General features: G+C 33.2%; 3 protein-coding genes across 4 annotated transcripts; 1 reads left to right on the forward strand and 2 right to left on the reverse strand.

The window, feature by feature from the left end:
* Window positions 1-1,885: 1,885 nt before the first annotated feature.
* On the reverse strand, window positions 1,886-10,616 carry LOC128184327 (peptidyl-prolyl cis-trans isomerase-like 4). The gene is made up of 13 exons (XM_052853768.1): window positions 10,466-10,616; window positions 10,195-10,262; window positions 9,733-9,797; window positions 9,166-9,283; window positions 8,665-8,807; window positions 7,900-7,996; window positions 7,636-7,752; window positions 6,510-6,634; window positions 6,000-6,066; window positions 5,572-5,677; window positions 5,085-5,157; window positions 3,171-3,300; window positions 1,886-2,655 (listed from the first exon to the last, which is right to left on the reverse strand). The coding sequence occupies exons 1-13, from the start codon at window positions 10,533-10,535 to the stop codon at window positions 2,254-2,256; spliced, it is 1,581 nt and encodes a 526-aa protein (XP_052709728.1). The 5' UTR covers window positions 10,536-10,616; the 3' UTR covers window positions 1,886-2,253.
* Window positions 10,585-18,707, forward strand: LOC128184329 (dnaJ homolog subfamily C member 8-like). The gene is made up of 9 exons (XM_052853770.1): window positions 10,585-10,749; window positions 10,961-11,062; window positions 11,989-12,045; window positions 12,343-12,409; window positions 12,614-12,708; window positions 13,690-13,761; window positions 14,386-14,477; window positions 15,150-15,225; window positions 16,208-18,707. Exons 1-9 carry the CDS (start codon window positions 10,654-10,656, stop codon window positions 16,310-16,312), a joined length of 762 nt encoding a protein of 253 aa, XP_052709730.1. The 5' UTR covers window positions 10,585-10,653; the 3' UTR covers window positions 16,313-18,707.
* LOC128184326 (uncharacterized) lies at window positions 18,666-23,779 on the reverse strand. 2 transcript variants are annotated; one of them, XM_052853765.1, is made up of 3 exons: window positions 23,579-23,779; window positions 19,856-21,037; window positions 18,666-19,739 (listed from the first exon to the last, which is right to left on the reverse strand). In XM_052853765.1, the coding sequence occupies exons 2-3, from the start codon at window positions 21,034-21,036 to the stop codon at window positions 19,211-19,213; spliced, it is 1,710 nt and encodes a 569-aa protein (XP_052709725.1). In that variant the 5' UTR covers window position 21,037; window positions 23,579-23,779; the 3' UTR covers window positions 18,666-19,210. The 2 variants fall into 2 exon arrangements, with proteins under 2 accessions (XP_052709725.1, XP_052709726.1); XM_052853766.1 differs by lacking the exon at window positions 23,579-23,779 and adding an exon at window positions 22,908-23,026.
* Window positions 23,780-24,417: the final 638 nt, after the last annotated feature.

Here is a 24,417-nt window from a genome sequence, read left to right on the forward strand (position 1 = left end):
AGTTCTTTGAATTTTCAAGCTAGCTAAAATGGTAAGTTTAAACATATCCAGCACTTCAGCGGTTGCCAAAAACGCGAACAAGGTTCAAGCACATCTGCAATAGGTGCGGAGACACCCAACCACCATTTGTTCCGCTAAGTCAACGAAATGGACGTAAACCCTATCAGTTTGGAAAGTTTCGTATGCACAAAATTATTTTGACTTTCAGTTCTTAAAAGAGGGTTTACAACATGGGTTTAAATTGCAATATTTGGTCCTAGGATCCTAAGTTTCGAAGATGTTTAAGTCTATGTAGCCGTTACACAGTTGCAGAACACAAAATTGCAAATGAAATTAAATTAGGTAGGGTCGCGGGTCATTTTGTGAACTCATTTATCATACCCAGAACTTGCTTAAAGGGACTTGGACACGACTGGAGCTCATGATTTACCATTTTAATTTTCCAATTTTAATGTTTAGAATGGTTAATATGGGTACTTTTAATGCTTTGGCAAAATTTGAAAGTCAACCATTGAGTTATAAGCAAGATACAGAGCTTGAAAATCTTTGTTTTGTAAACAAAGCCCGAGTTTTGTTATGGTTTACATGTGTGTTTTATTGGTATAAGTCTCAATCAAATGTTGCTTTTTTCTGTTTATCATACTATCTATGAACGCATTGAATCAGTTTACCTTGTTTGCCACGAGTCATTTGCTAAAAAAATGGTAATGCCATACTTTATATTACATGTATTTGTAAACAAATATAAGACTCGAGCTTTGTTTACATTACAATGATTTTTTTCCTCTGTATTTCTCTTGTAACTTGACTTTTAACACTCAATTTTCGGTCAATCATTCAAATGAGCAAATAAACCATTTCATACATAAAAAAGGATTCGAAAAAGAAAATATTGATCTAAAATCGTGTCAAAGTCCCTTCAAATTAACCATTTCATTGATTCAGAACAGAGTTCAGTAACATATGATACTTTAAAAGATGTCGCAGCCACTATCGCAAAATTATCTCAACATGTCAGGCATCAATTCAGCTTACTCCCTGTCAACAGCAGCGAATATGATTTGCTGGGATTTTTATTTTTTTTTGACAAAATGATCCCTTGGGTGGTATGATTAGTTGCGCTGTTTTGAACAGTTTTGTTTCCGTTGTTCATTGGTTAGTAGAAAATGAATAAAAACTTTGATGGTATATGTGATACTTATTTTAAAAGTAAACACGTCTTAGTTTTATGGCCTATTGGCTTATTCTGTTTTGAGAAGTGGACAGGCATAGCCTACATCCACAGGCTATGCCTGTCCACTTCTCAAAAGAGAATACTATTGGCTATGCGACAAGATGGGCGCACATGCCACACCATGAGCTTGCTTTGCACTTTTGGAACTACTGTATATCAGCATATCATAATGATCTAAGACAGCCTGCTATTTTTTTTTCAATTGACAATATGTACCTTAGAACTGCGTATACTGTAGATCGAGAGCGATTGGTCATTAGCTGATATCTAGTTAGTGGACTACAGTTAAATTTAATAATGGTTCATTGGCCAAATCTGACGGACAAAACATTTTCAACATATATCCATTATACTTATCAAACTCTTGAGTCTTTCGATAGTTCTTTTTTATCCAAACCCCAAATCAATACTGGGTTGTTTTTGGGTTGTTTTGGGGTTTTTTTTTAATGTCATGGTTAACATATTTTTGAATTATCACAAATGAAAATTTAGCATCCTACATTGTACCTATTAATAATTGAGAATTTAAAACTGTTCCCATTTGAAATCGTTAACTTCCAAACTCCCCAAAACCAAAACAATGTACAAAATGAAAGAAGACTCGTATTATCGTTATAATTATTAATACAAACTAAATTCAGGACTTGGTATAGTGTGCACAATAAACAAGGGACAGTCAATTCAAGACTAAAAAGTTCTCTGTAACATCAGCTATACATACACATACATGTAACTGCAGTGAAACTAGTACTGCAAGTAACAGCATCCCAAGGTTGAAGTAAGCAGATAAAATTTCATCAAAGTCGATATTAATAAATCTGAACATATAACAAACTCGAATAACTCAGACTCCTGATTACTTCCATCATGATCCACAAAGATTCAATGTGATAATTTTTAAGCAAGTTGTTTATGAGTGTTGACTGTTCTGTAAAAAAACAATAAATACAAAGAAGTTAAAGATTTTTTTTTTTTAACCAAATTTTTTTTTTACAAAACATTTCAATAGAAGTATGGCCTCATCGTCTTTTATCCCTATATCTGTCTCTATCCCCATCTCTATCTCTATGCCTGTCCTTCTCTCTTTCTCTACTCCTCCTTCGGTCTCTATTTCTCTCCTCAGATTCCCTATAACTGTCTCTATCACTCCTTCTATCTCTACTGTCTCTATCACTCCTCCTTTCTCTATCCTCGTATGACCTTTCTGATGACCTTTTCAACTTTGACCTCTCTGGTGATGAACTGTATCTGTCCCGCCTATTTCTGTTGTCGTGATGTTTTGACTTTTTCTGCCAGGAATTCCCATGATCCTCCTCTTCCCTGCGTGTTCTCCGTGGAGATTGAGCTCTGTGTACTGGACTCCGTGATCGACTCGATCGTCTGTCTTTTCTTCTAGGGCTACTTGATCTACTATTGCCCCTCTGGAAAACCAATATGAGAATAATGAGTGCTTATGAGTATGCTTATAAAATAAATTTAATTACTCAAAATATTACTATTGATTAGTCCTGATTAGATAAGGGGAATCAATAATTTAATAAAATCTTGCTATAATTTCTCTAACTGTTGTTTTAAACTAAATTAATGTGAATGAAATCATACAGTGAACAATGTTCCTAACTCTAAATATTTGTGCTCCAATACAAATTGTTTAAATCATAGAATTAAGTACTTGAATAGCATAAAATAAGGGATCAACGATATCAAAATTGATGAATGGACACTTGCTATTTACCGGTACATAAAAATTCTCTACAGAAATATAAATAGATTTCAATGGTTTAGCTATTTTATGCTTAATAACAAAATAACAAATGTCACTTTTTTATTAATTTCAAAATATCTTGAATTCGAAGTTTAAAACGTTTCCTTTTTATATGCTTTACCATCTCTTTCACACACAGTTGCTGTAAACAAAATAACAGATGCCACACACCTTCTTCTTCTTATATGACTCATCATCACTTTCACTTTCACTTTGCTTTCTTTCTTTGTGTTTCTTTTTCTTCTTTGGTTTCTTTTTCTTGTCATCGTCGTCATCATCATCAAACACTAAATCATATCGACTTTCACAAGGTTAAGAAAACATAACACTTCAATTCTGCATAAATGAGAATTTTTTCTCAATGCATACTTAAGAATAGCATTTAGTACATGTGTAAAATTGAATTTAAGATAAAATAAAAGTGCACAGAAATCATTAATGCTAATTTAAAAATTAATCTAGTTTTCACAAACTTACTAAGTGAAATAAAAAAGTTTTTTTAGTTTCCAGGGATGGGTCAAGACCCCTTTAGGTATGTGCATGATCATATTGATCCTATGTTACTTTATGCTTAAAGCTGAACACCGCTCGTAAATAGGCACCATCACACAGGGACCTGGTATGTTTGAAAATAATGCATTGACCACTTTATCTCGTTAGTATTCTCCTGGCTTGAAAAAAGTGCGTAAAATAATGATAATTTTATCGCGACCGAGTAACACGGCGAGGCAAGATGTACATCCACACAGGTGAGACCTCTACAGCGAAGTACTTTATAAACTGTTTAGAGGTCTGTCCTTTATATAAGGGTTGTAGGGACAGCAGTGATGAAAGATAAATATGGCAGACAGTGCCTATTTACGAGCGGTGTTCAGCTTTTAAGTGTAAAGCTATAATATAGTAATTAAAGTAATTACTGGGTATAACATACTATGTCTCTACAATGTAAATAGGTTAAATTGTTTCATAATTATATTTTATTAAATTAATTTTTTTTTTATTTCCATCATATGTTTTGAATACACTTACATGTTTAAAATCAAAAGCTGTATCTTGTCCCACAAAGTGACACATATTGCATATTTTTTCTTTCATTATATATATTTCCTTCCAAAAACATGTTTTTTGGGAGTTGATTTTAATCAACTCTCCTATGCACTTACTCAGGCAAAGCGAAAGTGAAACAGTGTTTGGACCTAAGCACAAATCAATACCGCTGACAACACTTAGTTCTTGAAAATAATCGATAAATTCGATGCAATGTATTCTGAAGCATTGTTTTTCAAGAAAACCTATTTTTTAATACCATCAAAATAATAAGATTTTAAATTGTACAAACAGTTTAGATATTTTTTAAAGTCGTATGTATTCCTACGCTAGAGTTCAATGTAGTCTCGTTCAACCAGACACTTGGCTGTCTCCGTTACTATCTGACAAAACAGAGTCTCTCTTGCTTGTCGGAGATAAACGGAGACAGCCGAGCGTTTGGTTGAACAAGACAAGAGTTCAATCTTGCCTGGATCCATACAATTTCTCAGAATATTTCGATTACTGATACTACTTGACATGCAAAATCACATATCGTTGATTTTGAATAAAAGATAATCGATAAAATCAACTCCCGTCAGTACTTCAGTACTTTGATTATTGTATAGACATTGGGCTGTGAATTAGTACATCAAGAGCTCCTGTATACAGGGAAATATTTGCCCCCATTTTATTTTTGCCCCTTTAGCCCTCGTTGTCAGCAGGTGAATTAAAGACTGAGCAAATTCATATTTTTTATATTATCTTCTTTATAGGACAACTGCCTATGGGCGAATTCAATATGGGGCAAAACCATTAGCAAGTGTAGAGGGGTGAAAATCACAATGGGCAAAAAATAACCCTGCATACAGTGTATGTTTTTTTTTTCTAGTTTTTGATGAAATTTTGGATGTTTTTTTTTTTTTCATTTCACTTATTTAAAATTGCAACTATATAACATGCAATAGGATTAGTATTGACAAATATTATCACTTTATATTTTGACACAAATTACACTTCACAGAACTCGGTGATCCTGAGTTCATAGAGAAAGGATACTTGTCTTGTCGCGTCAGCCGATCCCGGATCACATATTTCTCCTTTGCTTCATCTGATTTTTTCTCATCTTTGCCTGACAAAAAATAAGAGACCATATCCCATGATAAGAACATGCTATTTAGTAGATTCATATATAAGATCTTCAATAATTTTAATGGAATTTTCAGTGTTCTGACATTTGTTCAACATATTTGTAATGAAAAAGAAAATACAAAAATTGTGTACAAAAGTCACACATTGTCAGGTACTAAATCACAAACCATGAATAATCCTTTATCATAAGTATTTTAAACATAGACATCCTCAAATCACTGATTGGTGTTAAAGGACATATTTACAAGAATTAATCCTGACGTTTACCCCTGCAGTCCATTTGTAACCATTAAATGTTAAAGGTAACCTTATTGATGATTAACTTTCCCATGAAGCTTAGCTACAAGTGCATTCCATTTGTAATCCATTACTACCTTATGTTTCTGTGACTAACCTTTGCCGTGGAGCTTGGCGACGGACTGGCTGAAGTCGACGTGTATCCTGCGGTCGTCTATCAGTACGTTGTCCATCTTGAAATAGGCACTCTCACAGTCCTCATTCTGTGTACAGTCAAAAAAACAACAATGCATTCAAAACAGCAGTGTATTTATTTTTACAAAATACAATATGTCAAGTGTATGTGTGTGTATAAAAACAACAAGTGAGTGTGCTCTTACAAATAAGCATGTTTATCATAAATAACATGTACATTTGTATAAAACTTCACCCTTTTTTTTTTTAAATATATTAACGTCAGAACTACACACTTACTTTTCCAAGTACATGTACATGAATATATAGATTTCTAAAATGATTATATTAGACTAAGTGTTATTATTGATTTTCTTATTATACAAAATGGTGTATAATGTGTAAACTCACCTTTTCGAACTCGATGAAAGCATATTGCAAGGATTCTTTGGTTTTGTGGTCCCTGATCACTTCACAGCTAAAAAAAAAGAAGAAAAATTGAATAAAACACACTATGCTGATGAATACAAAGTTTGTCAAATTAAACACTAAAAGTCTTATCAATTTCACTTCAACCATGATGTTTTCTTTTTCAGTCTAGTATACAAAATGTTCATACATAATATGTAATTAAAAAAATGCCCAAAGAGAATTATTTGCATCAGTGCCTATTTACAATATTAATTTTTTTCTCTTTCTGTCTCTCTCTCTCTCTCTCTCTCTCTCTCTCTCTCTCTCTCTGTCTATCTCTGTCTCTCTGTCTCTCTCTTACAAAATGCATTTTTCTCTCCATCTCCCTTACAAATTGTGTGTTTGTTTGAGTTTTTGAGATAGAGTATAGGATATTGTGATGTTTTTAGCCCTACATAGGTAAAGCAATGGTAATTCTTAACAAAAGAAAACTCTGAAGCTATGAAAAACCTTTTAATGGTTCCAAATCTGGAGAAAATGACCTCCAGGTCTTCATCGGTTGTGACAGGATTCAGCTTACAGACAAACAGGACATTGTCCTCGGGCTTCACCTCGGCATCAGGGAGGTCCCCAACCTGTCAGACAAACACAGACAACTGTGAATACAGTACTGTAAAAACAAACACCTCTTGATACTGTAAACAGGGACATTTATAACTTACATGAACATTTAAACAATATTCTCATAATAATATATTGGCATGAATTTACTTCTTAAATATTTACATTTTTCAATGTCTTTGCATGTGATAACACTTCATATCTGTTTTGTACTTTACAGTCCAATAAATTCAGATGTATGGGGGTGCAAATTACAAAAATTCTCTAGGACCCATTGAACATATTTCACATTCACAGTCTGAATGAGGTGTAAGTTCAAATTAGGTAGAAGTTTAAAGACTTGAACACAAAACAGACACCATGTCTCATATGCCTCCAGCTAATTTTAATGTAAAACAATGATTGCTAACTTTGTATTTAGAACCATTTTAACAAGGCCTTGGACTTTCTGGAGGTTTAAGCTCTCTATTTCTTGCGTCAAAACAAGTTAAAAATGACGCGGTTTCAAGCGAAATATACACCGATTGCGTAGTCTTAGCTCATAAGCCAGACAAATCCTGTTGATTTCAAAGAGCAATCGCTGAGTGGCCAGCAGTGAAATAGACATGCCTACGTCACATTGCTGTTTGACACAACTACCCAAAGTCCAAGCTCTTGTTAAAATGGTTCTACATGTAGTTCTGACATGTCAAATGAAGAGTTACTGCCTTTACACTGTTCAACAAAATTAATTCAAAAGAATTATATTAAAAACATTCACTCACTACAAATAAAGTTTATTCTCACTGGTATATGTTATGTTTCAGAATTTAGGTCTCTCCAAAACCCAATCTGATTAAAATCAGCTGTTCTGATACGCTACCCCATTCAACAAACTCTTTTTTACTCAAGTACACAGTAATTGTTCGAGAGCGGTAGTGTATCAGAACAGCTGATTTTAATCAGATTGCTCCAAAACCATACCCAGTTACAGATAGATAAGATTTGAAATAAAAATCTCTTCAAACATTCTCACCATTTCCAGAATCTGGGCGTTTGCTTTGGCTTCCTTCTCCTCCAGTATCTCCCTGACTTCTTCCTCTGTCATCCCTTTGAAATCATCCACCTCCTCATCAGCACCAATTCTGACAGTCTGAAAATATACATACATGTACAATCATCATGTTAGAGTTTTCTCGTATTCTGACATCATACATGTCGCCAAGTTTTGGATATCATTTCTGCAGGAGATGGACTATACATGTATCTATATAAGTTCACTTCAGTCTGATGGACTTACATCTAATTGTTCTTTGGTGGGTTCTGGGGACTTGTCTGGAACTTCAAGTCCATCCGGATCATCATATGGATCATCAAGTACTATAGTGTGGTATATCCTACCAAAATGAAAACATGCAGAGAATATTTCTAATCAAAAGTAAATTGACAGGATGCAAGTGATTTTTACGAGTTGTTTGACATGCAGTTACTGTTCAGCTTCCCAAAATTAGTTATTCAACAGTTCTTTATATTAAACAAAAATGGTTTAATACTTAAACTTAAATTTTATGCCTGTACACCAATGCAATAATCAAAACAGTTTTTAATTTCGTATTCTTACCACCTTTATATGTTTTCAGGGTTGTCTCTAAAAATATGAAGTAGAAGGAAGAAATAAAAAAGTAGAAGGGGGTCTGGGGGTCTTGCTTATAGCTACATTGTGTTTGAAGTGCAACAATAGCTGGGTAATTAAGGCATTATAGGCGGGGGAAATCCCCGCCCCCAAGTCTTAGAGACAACCCTCTGTTCTACTGTGGTTTCATCAATATTCGTTGAATACCAATTTTCGTAGATTTCGTTATTAAGTTGATCCACAAAATTAAATGTTCATTGAAGTGCAATTTCTATTAACATCTTGTATTGATAGGGTCATTGCAGGCCACGAATTTACGTATCCATGAAACTGTGATTTTCACTTTATCCACGAAAATTGATACCCTTGAATATTAATGAAACCACAGTATTCTGATATCTCATTCGCTGAGCGTGTATTACAGACACCCACCTGATATCTTTGTACGGTCTGTTGTCCTCGTCACAGTATGCTTCATTAATTTCCATCAACACATCCATCCCTTCAGCCACCTCTCCAAACACTGTGTGCTTACCATCCAAGTAATCCAGATTGTCTGCCAATGTTATGAAGAACTGGAACAAACAGAATTTTTTTTTTTCAACTCACCACAAAAAGTTTCTTTCTAATTTCTCAATACACACTCTAATACAGCTCTTAATAATTTATTTCAAACTTGAAGATTAAGTGATATACTGGTATTTTGCCAAGAGAAAAAGGCAGTTGATTGCAGCATTTAAATCTTGACATTAGAACTTTATCTTCAAATGCAAAAAATTTTACAACTAGTAACAGATTGATTTTTTTTAACAAGATCACTTGTTTCCTTTTTATTTCTTTTTTATGTAAATTTTAATTAGATTATTCTACGGTAGCTAGGCCATTTACATTTTTTTTAAATTTTGTTAATGTTGCCCATATTTTATTTTTTACCTGGGATCCATGCATATTCTGTCCATTATTTACCATGGAAACTAGACCAGCGCGGGAATGCTTCATTCTTGGTGCTTGCTCCATCTCAAAGAACTTTGCTTGTTCTCCATATAGCTTTCTAAACAAGATTCAAAAGAATGATAAATAAAATAGATAAGTTTAAAGAACTGCACATAACATTTACTTTGAAAAAAACCTTTGTTATATCCAGTGTATGTAACATACAAGTATGACATTTTTGTTAAACTCTTGCAATCAAATTTCAAGTGACTGAAGTCAAAATCAGATCTGTGAAAAATGTTTTGCAATGTGCATAATTGATCCTCCAAAATTAAAATTATCTGAATAATTATCTTATTAATTCAAAGGACATCAATGAATGATAAAACATTTATAATGAAATCATGGAAATTATTTTAAAAAGTTTTTATTTACATGTAGTGTAAAAAATTCAATTATATTTTTTCGATGTCTAATTAGACATAGTGCTCACAAAGAACAGTTACTACAGTTTCTTTTTTGAAACAGGAACCTATTTTATTTCATTGATTTCATTAATGTCTTCACCCATAAATGGACTCTCCTCCCTTGCCAGTTCCTGTAGGATCACCAGTCTGGGCAACAAGGTTTCTCTATAAAAGTGAGCAATATTGTCAAATTCATTTTTGTGTGATTTTTCGGATTCTGTTGTTTAATACCGGTATATATATAGTCAGCCCCCATTTTTCATTGATCATCTGAATACACAATGCAATGTCAGATGCATAGCCATACTGTAATATCTAAGCACTTTTAATGCATTATCAACACATGCACATCGGTAAATTTTCAAAAATCTTGATTGAAAATCTTTACGATAAAATACATGTACAATGTTGTTGAAGTTTTTTGTTATATAATGAATAAATCTCATTGGCTATCTCTATTTAAATCAAAACATGGTACAAAAATAAGAAAAGCAAAAACACAACGGTATGGAAGTGCACATGAGGGACAACAATTAACGGTTCAATTAAATGATTATCTTACCTGCACAGAGTAAAACAAAGAGAAATTGTAGTACTTGATTTTACACAGCTTCAAGAAATTCAAACATGCTGAAAAAAATAAATATCAAAATTAATTTCGTTTCAACAACAATGTTGATTAGTCTTTCATCATTACTGTCTTCGAATTATTCATGGGAACATGATATTAAATTAGCGTTTTTAGCTTTTGTACCATTAGCAGAGGAAATTCGAAAACATGATTAAAATTCGCTTTAAAATGATCGTTTTATCTAAGTATCCATATTACTTACAACGTGGTCGTTCGTCAGTAAATAAATCAATTGTAATTTCGCCAAGAGAAGTTTCCAAGATAACCGACATTGTGGGCTTTTTGGGTTTTGGTCGGTTTTCGGCAAGCTTTCAGCAGTTCAGTGCTCTCCTGTATTGGGAGATAAAATTGTCCCTTCGTTTGTCTATTTTTCCGAAAAAATCTGAGAAAATGGCAACTGACACTTCAACTGAAACTCAGACAACGGAAAAAACTAAAGAGGAGGCGGGTGGATCGGGGGACGCATTCGATTCTTTTTACCAGGAGGTAAATCATCCTATTGAACTAAAAAAATATGTTTTTTGCAAGTAAATGCAAACTCGAATTTCCTCTAAATAGAAAAAATAAAATAATATGTTTCTTTCTCAAAGGAAAACATCATTGGTGCTTTTTTCCTCTAGAGGGGTTCAAACATTTATCATTGACAGTATCTTGCGTAATATTATCATGACATAGTTTTTAAAAATGTTTTGTTTAGGTCAAAGCTATTGAACACAGAGATTCAGTTTTAACTTCAAAACAGCAAATAGACAAACTTAACAGACCAGGTTCCACTTACTTCAACTTAAACCCATTTGATGTAAGTACTTTCTGTCGAGTCAAAATTGTGTTATGAGGTTTCAATTGCCATGCAGATGATGAAGAATATCAAGACCTTTCCTTGTTTTATTTCAACAGTTTTAATCTATACTCTGTCCCAAGATATTTTGGATTCACGTTTGGCTTAATTGTTTAATATTTATAAATACCTCAGGATCCAAACGATGTTCATTCAAAATTATGAAAAATTTCCAAGATTTCTCAGACAAAACGCCCCTGCTAGCTTATCAGGTTTCAATACAATGCTAAAAAATATGATGTCTACGGAGATTTTGCGTTGCAGTAAGCCCGGATGATAACGTTGAAATATTGCGCGATGTATTCCGAGTGTATTCCGAATGGAGAAAAGATGTAAACATTCCCCATTACAAATCTCCGTAAGGAATCTGTTTTCGTTCCTGTGAATTTTTCCGAGTGAAAGATGATAATGTGTCAATGAAATTATCTTGGAAAATATCCCTTTCAACTATTTCAAATGCACTTCTTTCACAGGTAAGTGTATTTCTATTAAAAATCGTCCAAACGTGAATCCAAAATATCTTGGGACAGAGTATAGGGTGTCGTACTTTACGAATGAACAATAATTTTGAAATTTAAGATGTTTATCGTTAATTTTAATCATTGCTTGCAAAACTGCTCATGTTTCCGCGACAACGAACGATATGTAGACAAAAAATGACCACCATCGAAATTTGGACCCTGTTGATTTTAGGACCTTAATTTAGCTATCAGTTTACAATGCAGCTGTAATGGCAATGTTATTCTTTTTTAAAGACTGCAACATTACGATAGTTTAACCTAGTATGTATAACTTCACTCCATTCCTCGATATTCAGATGCTGAATATTGTGCACTCACAGGTTAGTGTGTATACAACTGTACATGTTTATTTGTGTATGTTTTTAGGTACTAAATATTGATCCTGACGTTCCTATAGCAGAGATCAAGAAGAAATACAGACAGGTGATTTTAATGTTACATACAATGCATGTACCATCACAAATTTAAATTTTGGTTTCTTGTGAGAAAGTTTTTGTGGTACTGTGCAGATAATTTAACGAAGTAAAAAAAAAAAAATTAATGCAATTCAAATTAATGTAATGAAGTCAACAGTCTACAGATTATAAAAAAATCAAATCTGAATCAAGTTCAACACAATGATTATGTGGATCATATTGGCCATTGATTTCACCAGAATGGAATAAGACATTGTTTGATAAACAATATTTATGCTTTTGGATGTACATTTTTTTTTATTAGATGTCAATATTGGTCCATCCAGATAAAAATCAGGATGATTTGATACGAGCACAAAAAGCATTTGATGGTTAGTTTTTTTACCATGTTTACAGAATTGAGAAATAAATGTATCCCCAAATAAAAAAAATTCTCTTTTAAAGAAATAAGAGTGATCAAATTTGGTAAAATTAAAATGGAAGCAAACTTTCCATATACTTGCAAAGTGGAGTATTTTGGGCATCTGATATTTTACATTATACCTCTAAGATTTTCTCCATTTTGTGACATGTAGCTGTGAACAAAGCCTACAAAGTATTAGTCAACGATGAAGGAATGAAGAGGTGTCAGGAAATAATAGAGGAGGCCAAAGCTCGAGTGGATGAAATGGTAAGATTATAAAAACTTAGAAATATGATTGATGAAAAATTCTTTAAAATTATGACATATTAAAGAATATGTTAGAGCACAGGAGCTTGTTTCTGTGATAAAATTTCACCTTATAGTATATGATACTGTATACAGAGAAATATACGCCCCATTTTATTTTCGTCCCTTTTGCTGTCGTTGTCAGCAGGCAAATTTATAATTTGGTGAATTCCAATGACCGAAATTATCTCTCTTTAAAATAGTTTTGTCGGAGCGAATTTACGATGGGAAAAAATGGCTTGCAAGTGAAGAAAGGCAAAAAATTATACGCTGCAAAATTAATTAACTTTGTATACAGTAACAATGCTTTAGGTAAACTTTTATTGCAGAAACAATCAACAATTGTTAGTGTGTCAGACACTAACTATTGGTAAGAAAATCAAAATATGCATGTAATATTCCTTTTGTCCAAGTAATATTTCTTGGCAAACAGTTTGTTACAGGAATTTTTTACAATGTTGAAGTTATTGACCCTTAATACTGTAGTATAAAAATTAGGACTAATGTGGTAAAAAATAAATTGAGCTGCATAAAAAGGATGACAAAGTAGAGTACTGTGGTTTCATCAATATTCGTTGAATACCAATTTTCGTGGATTTCGTTATTAAGTTGATCCACGAGATTAAATGTTCATTGAAGTGCAATTTCTATTAACATTTTGCATTGATAGGGTCATTGGCCACGAATTAACGTATCCTTGAAATTGTGATTTTTACTTTATCCATGAAAATTGATACCCTTGAATATTAATGAAACCACAGTAAGTGGTGAGATTTGTTGGTAAGATTTGTTGGAAGTCAGTTGAAAGAGAACATAAAATATAATAGTCAAATTAAAAGTACTCACTTACTGTACACTAGTACAGTAACTATAATTGAAAAGGTACCATTTTATTGATCTATGTATGATTTTCATTATTTGTTTAATTCACCCATTCATTAGATGAAAACAAAAAAGAAGCAGTTAAAAAAGGAAGGAAAGAGTACAGACGTCCCAGAGGATGACCCAGACAAGGTTTGTAAACCAATCAACGAATCAGTGTTTTAGGCATACAGTACTGTAAATTCTTAATTTAGGGATTTGTATCTGCATAAAATCGCAAGAAGCACCTCTCGAAGATTTTAAAATCTTGCCATTATTTTCTGAGAGTTGGGACCTATAAGAAATATGGATAAATGTTCCGCGTTCGCGATTTGATAGATAGCAGTGCTAGTGGGATCACAGAAATAAGTACTTACGTAATATAAGGAATTTACAGTACTGTAAATCAACTTTTATTCACGTGCGAGAAATTTTCTTGAGCTTAGCACAAGCTTTGTGGTCGCCAATATTTCTTGCTACAAACCAGTCCATGTCATATGGTTGTTATAACAACACTGGTCTGGATAGGGCTTGGTTGCAAACATTAGTTATTATGAATCAGTCAATCGGAAGTTAATCGCAAAATAAAGTCAAGAATAAAAGCTGGTTTAACAGGTACCAGTATATGTACAGTTATATATCTATTGTTGTTTTACAATTTCTATTATATTTTCAACAGTGAAATATTAGGGGGCCCAGGGGCTTTTAATCCCTTAAATATTTTAAAAGAACTGATATTTTCAGAACTACAGTGTATTATTGTATTTTACTTCATAGAAAAAGCATGCAGTGTATGTGCAGACATGTAAACTGTTCGCAGACTTGGAAAGATTAAGACAAGAGAGGGAAATGAAAGATATGCACGAGCGGTGAGTGTTATTAATACACATGTAATAAAAAAAATCCAAAAATATGATGAAATTTACACTAACGTTGCATGAATATTTTGTACAGTCAGAAATGATTAGGACCTGGTCGAGGTAGACAGTTCTTTGTGTTAATTAAGCCTTATAACATCAAGTGTAATGAATGGTAACCACTTGTTATAATATCGAAGTACTTCTCTTTACAGGATTTAATTAGATTATTTTATTTATATTTTCGTAAATTTTTTACTTTTTGTCTATGTGATAAAGTGGACTTGGATTTTTATTTGTTATTCATATCCAAGAGCTTTTAAAGTTCACATATAATGAAATACAAGCACATACTGCATTCAAGGTTATTTCTCCCCATTTTTTTTTTTTTTTTTTTGGCCTCGCATATCTCTATACTTTCAAAAAGTTTTGCCCCTTATTGAACATGACCAATCAGTTAGAATTATAGATAGAGTTCACTTTCTAATTAACATTGTTACACAGAGTTTGTTTTAAATGCACCCAGTCTTAAATTCACTCGCTGACAATGAGGGTGAAAGGGACAACATTAAAATTGGGGAGAATATTGCTGACAACAAGGGCAAAAAGGCACAATGAATATTTCCCTGTATACAGTACAAATACATATAAAACAGTAGAAACTTTGGTTCTGCATACATTCAGGAAACGCAAGGCAGAAGCAGAGGCCAATGAAGAGGAAGCAAAGAAGAAGGAAGTGGAGTGGAAGAAGAACTTTGAGGTTAGAATCGTTTTGCCAGCTTCAATGTTTTATATTTTTTTTGTTAAGGAAGCTGGGGGTGGTAAGTAGATTACACATTAGATATTCCTTGAATTATTAGATTTGATTTGTTAAGCTATAAACTATCATTGACAGTGCATTAAACAAATTGAGCAACTTGTTATAGTCTGTCCCAAGATATTTTTTCTGCATACTTTCTTAAATTATTCAATATTTATAAATACCTCTTGATTCAGACGATGTTCATTCAATAGTACGAAAAAATCCCAAGATTTTCCTTTTGAAACGCCCCCTCTAGCTTGTCAGGTTTCAATACACAGCTAAAAAATAGAAAGTCTACGAGGATTTCGCATTGCATCAGTCATAATTAAACTCAAATGATTAGTTGAAAAATTGTGCGAAGTATTCTGAGTGACTTCCAAATGGAGAAAAGATGTCAACATTCCCCATTATAAGTCTCCACAGAATTCTGTTTTTGTTCCTGTGAATTTTTACGAAGGAAAATGATAATGTAAATATGAAGTTATCTTGGAAATTTTTTCTTTCATTGATATTAATTGCGCTTCTTTCACAGGTATGTGTATTATTATTAAAAATTGTCCAAATGTGCAGTATAAATATCTTGGGACAGACTTAAGCCTGGTATGAAAAATTTTGTTGGTACTCATGCACTGTTGTAGTTATTCGTGTATAACTACATCTTTCAATAGATAATAACATCAAAGCTTATTTTTACAATTTTTTTTTACCTTCTAAATTTGTTCTGCAAATGCAATTAATTACCCATAGGGGTAAGTTAAAATTAATGGAAGAGCCACTGACAATGAATTTTGATTTTCGCCAATATGAGGTAGAATCAACGTTTGTGACATCAAAATAATGCTTTTACCTTTGACCATCTGTGGTTTGGTTGTTCAGCTTTCAGTACACGGAACATATAAATATATGTGGAATGAAAATCTTTATCTTTATATATTCACAGGAGAGCAGATCAGACCGGGTGGACAGCTGGAGAAGTTGGAAAAGTGGCGGCAAGAAAGCCAAAGGAACATTCCGACCTCCTAAACCGAAGGCGGAAAAACGATAGTACAGTTGTGCATGCGCGATGTGTGTTTCTATGTAGCTGTCCATAGTTTATCTCATAGTGCTGACGGATGATCGAGAGAGGTGTGTCTGATATGATTCCATACTCATCTTATGTTCATGAACCTTACAGCATAGAGGGATGCTGTTCACAAAACGTTTCTTTCATCCGCCATTGTTTTGATGTTGAGCTGTTAGTTGTAGTTGATGATGATGATGATGATGATGATGATGATGATGACAATGTTTATTAGATTGTTTTGTCATCTCCATTGCAGTAGTATTGTATGGGTGGTTGTTTTTCAACTGTATGCTAGTACTTTAAATATGGCACTGTGCATATACTGGTATTTTTCCACACTAAACAATTTTCTTATACCGGTATGTAATAATTTCTTTTTTGTTTATCAATGTTCTAAGGTAAATATGATAATATTTCAATCTGTCATGGACAATATTATTTTTTAAAAGACATTCTGATAAATAAACGATCAGAATTCTGTGATTTTAAAGAATTTCTAACAAACATATCAAAAGTTGGTTTCTAACATTTCATCTTTGTAATGAATTATTTGCCTTTAAAAATGTTACTCTTTCATAAAAGGTTTTGTATCCATTTTACATAAATACTGTCTCTTTTCAATTTCTAACTGATAAGTTGTTGACATTGCTAGTTTTTTACCCCAAACAAGTCAGATCTTGAAAATATGAGTCTTGACCCATGTTACATATATGTTCCGTACTTTAAGTTTTGGTTAAAAAAAATTAATGTATACATTTGTTCATGCTTCATGTTTTGTTTATTTTGCTTTTTGTTAGAGTTTGTATCTCCAATTGTATTTTCATGATCTTATTATTATACCCCCCATCCCTGACCCGACCCCATCACAACCCCCCCCCCCCCCCCCAAAAAAAAAGAAGAAAGAAATAATTTAATACCTGAGCCCACCCCTTCCTGTACTTAGAAAATTTAAAGACTTTAGAGATAAATATCACAGGTCATCAAGTTGTTTCTTCTCAATTAAAAAGGACAGACTGAATAAAATATTTTTTCACCAAAAATATCATTTCCAGCACTTCAAATCAGCCTTCTTTATAATACATCACCAGTAATTCAGATCTCTCAGAAAAATATTTTATATATATATGGATCTCACCAAGAAGTGATATGAATTTCCATAGCATCTTTTTTTAAGCTTTATTTTTAAGGGTTTTTTTTTTCTTATTTAGTTAAATGCTCATCATGTAGCAATCTTGCAAAATAGAAATGACCTGCTGATTGCAACTAATGAGAAATCAATATTCAGGCCTGGAAGTTCTATGTTCCTTTAATGGCAGACATCCTTTTATACTGAACTGTTTTTATAGCATTTAAAGATCAGTCTCGCTAGCCTCAATTTCATTTAAAGTACTGTGGAAGTATTCTGTCTTGAAATGTTGATGATTTTTCATGGCTACATTTGTTTTCAATGGTTCTGGTTTTCCCGTCTCTTCCATTCCTGAATTATCTTCTGAAATGAGATGTCCTTTTTTTTTAAGTAGAAACCAACGAAAGCAGGGATGGGTTTTTTTCTTTAGACATGTAATTGCTTTATCATTGTTAATGAAATTTGATGAGGTGTTCATAAATGGAAATTGTGATACATTACTGAAATGTTTGACTGTGTAATTTGAACGTTGTACATTTGAAGTTCAAAACACCATTTTTTGTTCATGTTCATGAAGTTAAAAAAAAAATCTTGTATACTTGTCATTTGCAAATGAGAAACTCATCTTTAAAGTCATCAATGATTTATTTTGACATGAAAAAAAATCCCCAATATGTAACTGCCAAATAAACTCATTAGTCTGATAATTACGGTATTTTTTTTTGGAAGTTCCATTTTCACAACACACAAAAGGGGACTTCTTGAAAAATCAATTGCAGACTTCAAAGTTGGCCACATCTTTTTATGCCAGCTTTCTTTTCAGGGAATTACCATCAATATTTAATTTTCAGATTCACATTGACATTTTGTCCACATTATAATTTATTAAAGAGTTTGCTACATGCACCAAAGATGAAACAGACCGACTGAATAATAAACAGAAGTAAAAAAAAAAAAATACCGTAGATGTCCTATTTACCACTACTCTGCATTTTAGAACCCAGTTGACCTCATTTCTGCTAAGAAATGTATTGTTCATTTAATTATCAAAAGAATAATTTAGTAACATTTTGAACTTTTTTTTCAATGAATGTAAAATTTATGTCCGGGGTAGGAGGCGTCTTTCGTATGAAATTAGGACAAATACGGTACTTAGCGATTTGTTGCAGCAAAGTGTAACTTATTTGTAATAAAAATCCAGAACAGGTATGAATTTGTAAATGTATTGAATAAAGATGTGATATATTGACAGGAGTGTACATTTTTTTTTATGAATTCCAGATTCAAGTATGGCACAAAAGTACTGTAGTACGTCACAATTTAGTCAGAATACTGTTTATAGATAGTATGACGTGAACAGGATCAAGTCCAGTGCGAAAACATAAACCGGTTGCCTCTTGCTAGGCAAGTGAAAGTTGTTGGTCATATATAGATCATGCAACGTTTATACCACGTTTTCATGCGTTGTGACTAGCTTTTACGCAAGCATTAACTTGGTATGCTAAACCGGCATCGGCAACATCTCGGAAACGTGTTAGAATGATCTTGCACAGAAGTTAAACAACAAAGGTGCAGCATATAAGCATTTACATTGGGTTAAGATGATGATAGTATTACAGTCGGTTTGCGCAAATTGCATACATCGTGTACATATATACGGTCATGTAAGTAAACTAACAAGATGTATTGAATAAATTATTCAGCTGTGTTCGGGCTTTAGATATATTGCACATATAGTGTATGTTGGATTCGATTTAGTAGCTGGCCTTTGATTTCTTCCGCTTTGTACTTGCGTCACTTCCTGGCAGTTTCGCTTTTCCTTTCTGGACTAGTTCATAAAATCTATATGCATCCACTTCCTCTTGGTGAAGAAGATCTAGAAGCTTGACCTCCCGTCTTTCTCCATCAACAATTAGCCCAGTTTGTAGAAACTTATCCCGACTTTTCATATCGCGCATGCGTACAATCCATCGGGATGGCGCATCATTGTCAATAGCAACAACGTTCACGGGATCAAATTGGACCTCGCTAACACTTCCCCCGCAACTGTCCTCAACTAACGCTTTGACTTCCCCATGACTCATGGCGTTGTCTGGTAAATTAAAGCAAACACAGAGCGGGTCGGAGGGAGGTATCTCTTTCCGCATGCGCACTGTTGTCAGTCTCCTTTTCTTCCATTTGCTGTAGTTGGATTTCTCCTTCACTTCTTCCAATAACGACTTTTTTGTCTCTTTTCCTCCTTTGGTTTTACTGTAATCGGTAGTATCTTCTACTACGTCACATCTAAAAACAATAAACTCGAGATAATTATCTATACATAAAAAATATATTGTACGTCAGTGCTAAACTTTCCTACAGGTTTTATGTTATATTCAGAACTGAGCTAAATATCCACCAACCTTGATTTGTCTTGTTGAATATCAGGAAGGCGCTGATAACCTGTTAAAAACTCGTCATCTTTTCTCCTTGGAGTAATGTTTGCAGTTCCAGTTGAAGCATATGACTCGTAATTGTCGAATTTTTCGTAAAATGCGTCCCTTTCTTTAAGATATTTCTGATATTCTTGGTTGTTTGGGAACAAATGCACCAACTTTGCTGCCATACTTTGGCCACCTTCGTTCACTGCATGAAGATTGTCTGTCTTCAATGAAAGATCTTCTAGTCGGAAGTCTTTGTCTTCTAAATTCTCTACATCTTCCGTAACGGTTTCATTGTCCCATGCTTTTGCGTGAGTTGGGTCACTTGTTGGTTTGTGTCGATGAAGCACATTTCTTTTCTCTTCTTCTTTCATCTCCTTTGGTTTTCGGAATCCCAACGAACAAAGTTTCTGATACAAATCTTTGTTTATCCTTGCCTTGAATAAACTCGGAAGCGAAACGGTTCTTTTCATGTTGTTTTCGCCTCTATTTGTGTTTGCATCCATTTTACCATACAATCTCTCCTTTTCTGAAAACATATCTGCATCTTCAGCCATTTCTTTGCCTGTTTCCATGTTATCTCCCTGCATTTGATGATTAGGATATTCTCCTACTGACTTTCTTAAAGTAAAAGCCCTTTGTTCGCTATACGTTTGTAGGTTTTGTTGACTGTGTAAAGTGTCTGGTTGGGCATTAATGTTGGACCACTGTCCTTTTTCAATGTAAGACGATTTTGCATACCCCTGGTTCTTTTGTGGGAACATATTTTCTTTTTCGTATATGTTTGGAAATTGTAGTCGGTTTTCAAAATGGCTCGTATATTCATTCCGGACACTTTGCGGAATTTCAGTATTAATTTGCCATCGCAGAAGTCTTGACACGGGGTCAAAGGTCAAGGCTCCCTTAAAGCTTGATATTCTTAAAACATCTGAAAGAGTATCTGACATATCAGAATCTTTAAGTCGTCTATCCTGTTTTAATAATTTTATTACGTCATCTGCATCGTCTTCGTTGCAATTTTCTAGAGTCATGCAGGCTTCCGTCATGTTATAGTCTCTGAGCGGATAAGGAACTGACATCACCGGATATGTTTGACGCGGGGTCTTCTTCGGCAGACGACCGTCAACAGCAAGAATGATCAAAGCTTGACTGGAAGTTGGCATTCTGTAAAATATAATCCAAATATGTTGTAAAATATATTGTAATTCTACCTCTATGTTAAATTCTATTGATTAACGAGTGAATTCAAAATTAATACATATACATGTACATGTACATATGTATAGTTTTGATATATTTTTTGATAGATTGTGATGTTTGTGCGTTATTGTATCACATTTTTCACCAATCAAACAAAACCATGCCTGCACCTTAAATAACATATCATTTCTTGCTTGCATGTCTAACTTTCTAGGAAAGAGATTTTTTTAAAGTTTTGCAAAGGTTCATTATGACATTTAATAACAAAAAAAAAAACAAATCCACAAAAGTTCTTGTACTTTTCATTTACGAGTCACCCACAGTTTATGTAAACTCCCAAGTCTTCCTAGCCCAATATGCCGCATTGATTTATTAGTTTATGTGTATTTGTTCGTCAACGTACTTCAACTTGAAAGACAGAGCAAGTGTTTGTTTTTTTCACACTGAAAGTTAAATCTATATATTTTCTTGACGATAACAGAGTAATACAATGGTCGGTTTATATTTGCTCGAACTTTTAAAAAAATGTCGCACTGCACTTCAGTGCAGCTAAAGGGTGAAATGAGTACATGATACATACATAGTATAGAAATAAGGGCGTTGTTCTTTATTATTTTTAAAATAACTCTCTCTCTCTCTCTCTCTCTCTCTCTCTGTTGAAACAAAATTACTTCTTGTGCAATTGTACATTAAACCTAGATAAAACATGGAGGTGTGAAGAATATGAATATAAACTTCATTAAAATAAACGACAGACATTACACGTAAATGCGTAAATCTAAAAATAACAGGACAAAACGGCAAAACAATTTTTAGACCCTGTTCTCGTATAAAATATCTGGGTAAACAAGTTTCCTTTGATATTGTACTTTCCCCCATTCAATCGCTGTGCAATGAATTAATGCACTTTCCGATTATGAAATCAGTCTCTTCAAATGATGAAAGCAAAGAGAGCCGGAGGGCAAAAATTAATTTCAGATTTGTGCGCTGTGACGTCAAAAAGAGTTAAATTTAATCGCAATCACCACAGAACATTTACAGTGTTGACAATTATAGCTCTTGAGGACGACTTGGAAAAACAGGCGGGGTCGCTCTATAATTGGTGTTGTAAATTTAGAAATTTTCTGTGAACATTTTGTTAACGCTTAAAACACCTTATATATCGGCAGAGAGCAATAGATACTGTTGCAGCTTTTCATCCTCCTTCAATTTGTAATTCATTATCAAGTTGTTTGGGATTTTTATTTTTGTATCAGTGCAATTCTATATAAATTAATTGATCGTGCTTTGATCAATGATAAAAATGTACTGATTAATTGATGTTATATTTTACTGATTAATTTAGCAAATCACGGTATTTACTAACAGTGTAATGATGTTCTGTTTGATAATTAATCCTATGGATTAAGGGTTCAAGCGATTGTACAACATGTATATATAAAGTCAACAGACTTATAAGTTAACAGACTATTGCTGTGAGAATTAATGAATGTGCTATTGTTCTAAATCGATTATCTAATTACGATGTTTATAAACAATCTTTCGTTGCATGATTTTCTAAAGATGAATTATGCATGAAAATGTTACAAAATTCCATTGTGTTAGATAACGAAAGTATTGTATTAAAATATTGCACGAGGCAGAGAATCGATGGAAAAATAAAAATTGAAAAAAAAATAATTTTTTCATATGAACTTTCTTAATTGCAGTTACTCACAACATATCGAGACTGATTCACAATTTATCAAATATATACATATATCAGAGACTTATGTTGTACTGTACAGTTTAAGTGAAATAAAGTTCGCAAAATAGGTTAACATTTTTTCCTTACCTTTTTCACATGCTATACTCATTTAAATTCTTCACACAAATGAACCCTGCACTAATTAAACAACATACACATGTAAGCGTCCGAGTCGTCCAAAATTGAATGTTTATGCGCACAGGGTAAAAGTCCGTTTAGACAATGATATATAAACAGGTTGGGCCGGTATATGTGGAGGACTCTTCAATTGTTTTATCGGACAGAACCAAATGTAAACACTAGGCTTAGATTACAAGGGCTAGCACGCCGCGGTGTATAGTATAACAATGTTCATTATAATTTACGGTCATGTAGATATCCCGGTATGTACATGTAATGAGAAATTTACCTTTTAACACTTTAAAGTTTTTAATAAGCTTTCGTTTACGCGCATAATAAATCAAATTGTTACGTGTAGGTATAATAGATTTTTTGGTAAATTTCTCGCCAAGATGAATACATGTAATATATTCCAAACTTTATTGTTACTCTATCTTCTGCAGCAATCTTTGATTTTAATTAGTTAGATAAGATTTATAGGTTTTTAAATTTCAAAGTTATTAAATTTTAGGAAGCTTACGTTTAAAGATGTTTCTAATTTTAAGCGCTCGATTAATACTTTCTTTCCCTCTTCTTAAATTAATTTAAACTCAAATACATAAAGACACTTAAATACATATATTTTCAACAATAATTACCTTTTTAATTAGAACCACCAACAAATGTTCTCCTATAAAATCCAATTTTGACACTCGCCAATGAAACTCCACTAAACAAATGGCCGTTGTGCTACCATCTAACTGGAGTCAACGGAAAACCTTTAATCATCATCAATGATGCAAAACGGTCCCATTACAACCGAGAGGAAACTCGCTGAATGGCGTTTTTGTCGTCTGCCATGGACTCTGACGACAGTAGAGAAAAACAGGGACGTGAATTATTAATTTTGGATCACGAAAGCAAACAAATCAGAATGCTAGAGAATCCATTACAGTTTCATCAACCGAAAACCCCCCTCTGCGCCACCATTCATCTTTAACGGCTGTGTATGGGGCAGATAAGATTTGTGACATATTTATTTATGCATAGAACTGTCAACAAAAACAATAAATGAAAATATATCAAACTTCCTAGAAAAAGCCAACATAACTGGAACATCTTTAAATTTAAAAAAAAAGTGTTTATTACATATGTTTATATGCATTAGATAGTATGAAATGGGATATGTTTTTGTTTCTGATTTTCCCTTCAAAATTCACAAAACCGACGGAGTATCAGATATCAGCGTTTGTACACTGTTATTATGTCCTAATAAAATCGTCCGACTTAGAGCAAGTTTATTTTAAAGTGTCGAGGACATGTACTATTAATCAAATAAAAGGTATATGAAAATTAACTTTTAAATATACGAGGTGGAACGTCATACTCACATTCGAATTACATGTTCATGTAAACTCTTACATCATTAACATGAGCCCTGTCCACTAATGTACTTATACCAACACAAGACGAAATTCTTAGACGTCTATTTAAAGAT

Source organism: Crassostrea angulata, chromosome 5, assembly GCF_025612915.1.
Source record: "Crassostrea angulata isolate pt1a10 chromosome 5, ASM2561291v2, whole genome shotgun sequence".
Classification (NCBI taxonomy): Eukaryota; Metazoa; Mollusca; class Bivalvia; order Ostreida; family Ostreidae; genus Magallana; species Magallana angulata.